Source organism: Impatiens glandulifera, chromosome 5, assembly GCF_907164915.1.
Source record: "Impatiens glandulifera chromosome 5, dImpGla2.1, whole genome shotgun sequence".
NCBI classification, from domain to species: Eukaryota; Viridiplantae; Streptophyta; class Magnoliopsida; order Ericales; family Balsaminaceae; genus Impatiens; species Impatiens glandulifera.
Window position 1 is genome coordinate 23,926,021 of NC_061866.1, and position 3,033 is coordinate 23,929,053.

Consider the following 3,033-nt stretch of genomic DNA (forward strand, 5'->3'; position numbering starts at 1 on the left):
GAAGCATAAAGATACGTCGACAATACTTGAGGAAGGAGGTTGCATTGGTGAACGCGAATCCGAAGAAGCAAGGAGAAACCGGGGAAGACTGTCTGCATTTTTCCTTTAGTCGATCAAAGATTTCTTCTCGCCTCGTATACTGTTGATATTCAGGTAAACATTCAAACTGAATGATGTTCTTGAAAGGTTGATTGGAGGCATCGGTTATGAATATCGATGCCGTTTGATGATTAGAAGTGTGATTGCAGTTTGTTTCATTCAAATTTCAAGTAGGTTTCCTTTGTTGCTGTAGTTAATTCCAATTGATTGAATACTTGGCAGATATTCGTTAGATTCTGGCTGATAGATCTTTGATTAGGAATAGCGAGGATTGAGGATAGGATTAGAACAAGCTCTGTCCAAAATCACAGTTTCATTTTGATGAAACTGTGAAGATTCAGCCGATTGAGAGGAATCACTAACCGTCACCTTGATTCTCTCGGCTCTTCCATTTCCCTTCCTCGACGCCACCATCTTCTCCGCCTGCTCTAAACGAATAGATTCATCTGCTTCTATCGTGCATCACTTTCCACTTCCGTTACTCCATCGCAGAGATTCTGAAGCAGGATAGAGAACAAATACCAGAAAATGCCTCTTTCTACTCAATTGTGATAGACGAGATTCTTCATATATATATATATATATATATATATTCCTCATCATCATCCACTCATTTCATTTCCATTTCCTGTTTCAATCCCATCACTTTTTCGCTATCATTTGACCATTTTTCTCTGTAACGTTTCTTCTTTTCCAACCCCACTAATAAATCCATAGTCTTGTTGCTTCTCTCTCTCCCTCTCTCTTTCAATCAACCAATCTATCTGAGATACTCAGAAGCTTGATCAATGGAAACCCTATCGACGGGTGAAGCTAATTTGGAGCAAATTTCTGAGGAATTTTACTGTTGCATATGCCTAGATCTTCTCTTCAAGCCTGTTGTACTGGCTTGTGGCCACATGTCTTGCTTCTGGTGTGTCCACCAATCCATGAATGGGCTACAAGAGTCTCAGTGTCCCATATGTAAGAATCAATATCATTACTTTCCCGCCATCTGTGAGGTTCTTCACTTTTTGCTTGTCAAAGCTTATCCAGAAACTTATAAGAGAAGGGAATCTCAGATTTTAGTCGAGGAAGAAGTTAAAGGTTGTTCTTATCCTAGTTTCTATCCTGGCCAACATGCATCTCTGATTGGTGAAAATCTGAATGACAAGGTTGATAATAAGAATACGCTGCTGAATAGAACATTTGGCATTGTTAGAGGAGGCATAAATGCCGTAGACATGAAACAAAGCAATTTATCTGAAACAAATCAAAAGATTACTGTGAATGATGTGTTGTGTGCTGCATGCAATCAACTGCTATTTCATCCTGCTGTCCTTAATTGTGGCCATGTATTCTGCACAAATTGCATTGCACCATCCAATGAGACAGTTGGAGCAGTTTGTCATGTTTGTCAAAGGATAGATCCCAGGGGATTCCCAAAAGTATGTTTGGCCTTTGATAATTTCTTGGTGGAACACTTCCCAAAGGAATATGAAACCAGGAAACATGCGGTTCTACTCAAACAAGCACAAATGCAGCATGAGAATCCAGTGACATGCTCCACCACACCCGTTGAAAACGGCGTTCAGCTCTCATCACCTAAGGAAGAAAATCTTCAACCATGTTGGGGTGATAAAGGCGCACATTTACATACTGGAGTTGGTTGCGACATTTGTGGGATGTTCCCAAATAGTTGGAGATAGATACAGATGCATGGATTGCAAGAAAGAGATAGGTTTTGACCTGTGTGGGCAGTGCTTCAACAGTCATTCAAAGGTCCCTGGGCATTTTAATCAGCAACACACCCCAGAACACAAATTTGAACTCTAGGATTCAAACCATTTTCGTATATTTCTGTCAAGAATGCTAAGGGGCCAGACTCAAGATCATTTACTGCCCTTCCTTTTATCTGGTATCACTTCTGCAACAGAAGACCAAGATGAAACCAACATCTCTAGTATACTCCAACTTAGCCAGCAGGAGGACCGGCGGACCGATGCAACTCACATGACCGCGACTTGAGATCGGGCGGAGATCCACAAGTTCTTCGAAGGCGTCGCGGCTTGGTGCATGAGCTGCGAGTTGAGCAGTTTGGATTTAGGAATAGTTAAACTTAGATGGCGAATCTCCGTGGGGAGCAGGCGGAGCTCCGGACCAACCGAGCAGATTGTTGCGAGGGGATTTTCGAATGGAGGACGGTCGCAGGTGCAGGACGCTGGAGAAGTCGTCGGAGGAGAGCATAGGGTCGGCTAGATTTCTGGTTTCTTTTGTTATATTTCATTTCCTTCAACTTCTGTTGAAGTTTCAAAGAGGCCCCTAGGTCTCTTTTATTTTTAAATAAGCCTAGAAACTTTAATTTCGAATTAATTTATTAATTCGAAATTAAAGTAGTCCATAATCTCTTCCTGATGTTTTAATTGGACCCCTAAACTTTCTTTTCCTTTTATTTTAATTTAAAACTTTAAAAAAAAATTAAAATAAACTTAGGTCCTGTTTGTTTCCCAATTTTAACAAACCACCTTAAAATGATGAATCTAACATTCAAACCACTTTCAAACTTCCTTAAATTTTCCCAAAAACTCCAAAATATTATTTTCTTCAAAAATAATTTTTCCCGAAATTTTTAGGGCCCGTTTGGAAAGATGTCTATCTTTGCAGTGTCATACCGGGGGTTCTATAACTCCGAAAATTCCAAACTTGATTCCTGTGAGCTTTTAATAATATTTTTGAATATCATATGAAATTTTGGGGAATTTTGGGAATTATTTTTGAAAATGACTCATTTTAATGTGTTGTGTTCGGAGTTCTCTTTAACTCTGAAAATTTTAAATTGGGAAACACTCGGGACCTTAAGTTAATCCACTCTCTTCTCTCCTTTGAGCAAAAGAATAAAATTCTAGTCCTCCAATCGAATTGTTATTCTACTCATCTATCCTCATTTAATCTTTC

The 3,033-nt window shown here is 39.5% G+C and overlaps 1 protein-coding gene across 1 annotated transcript; it reads left to right on the top strand.

The window, feature by feature from the left end:
- Positions 1-635: 635 nt before the first annotated feature.
- Positions 636-1,978, top strand: LOC124939793 (E3 ubiquitin-protein ligase PRT1-like). Its single transcript, XM_047480238.1, is given in 2 exon segments — positions 636-1,772; positions 1,774-1,978. Coding segments are annotated over 2 exon segments (1,026 nt in total). The 5' UTR covers positions 636-887; the 3' UTR covers positions 1,915-1,978.
- The last annotated feature ends 1,055 nt before the right edge of the window (positions 1,979-3,033 follow it).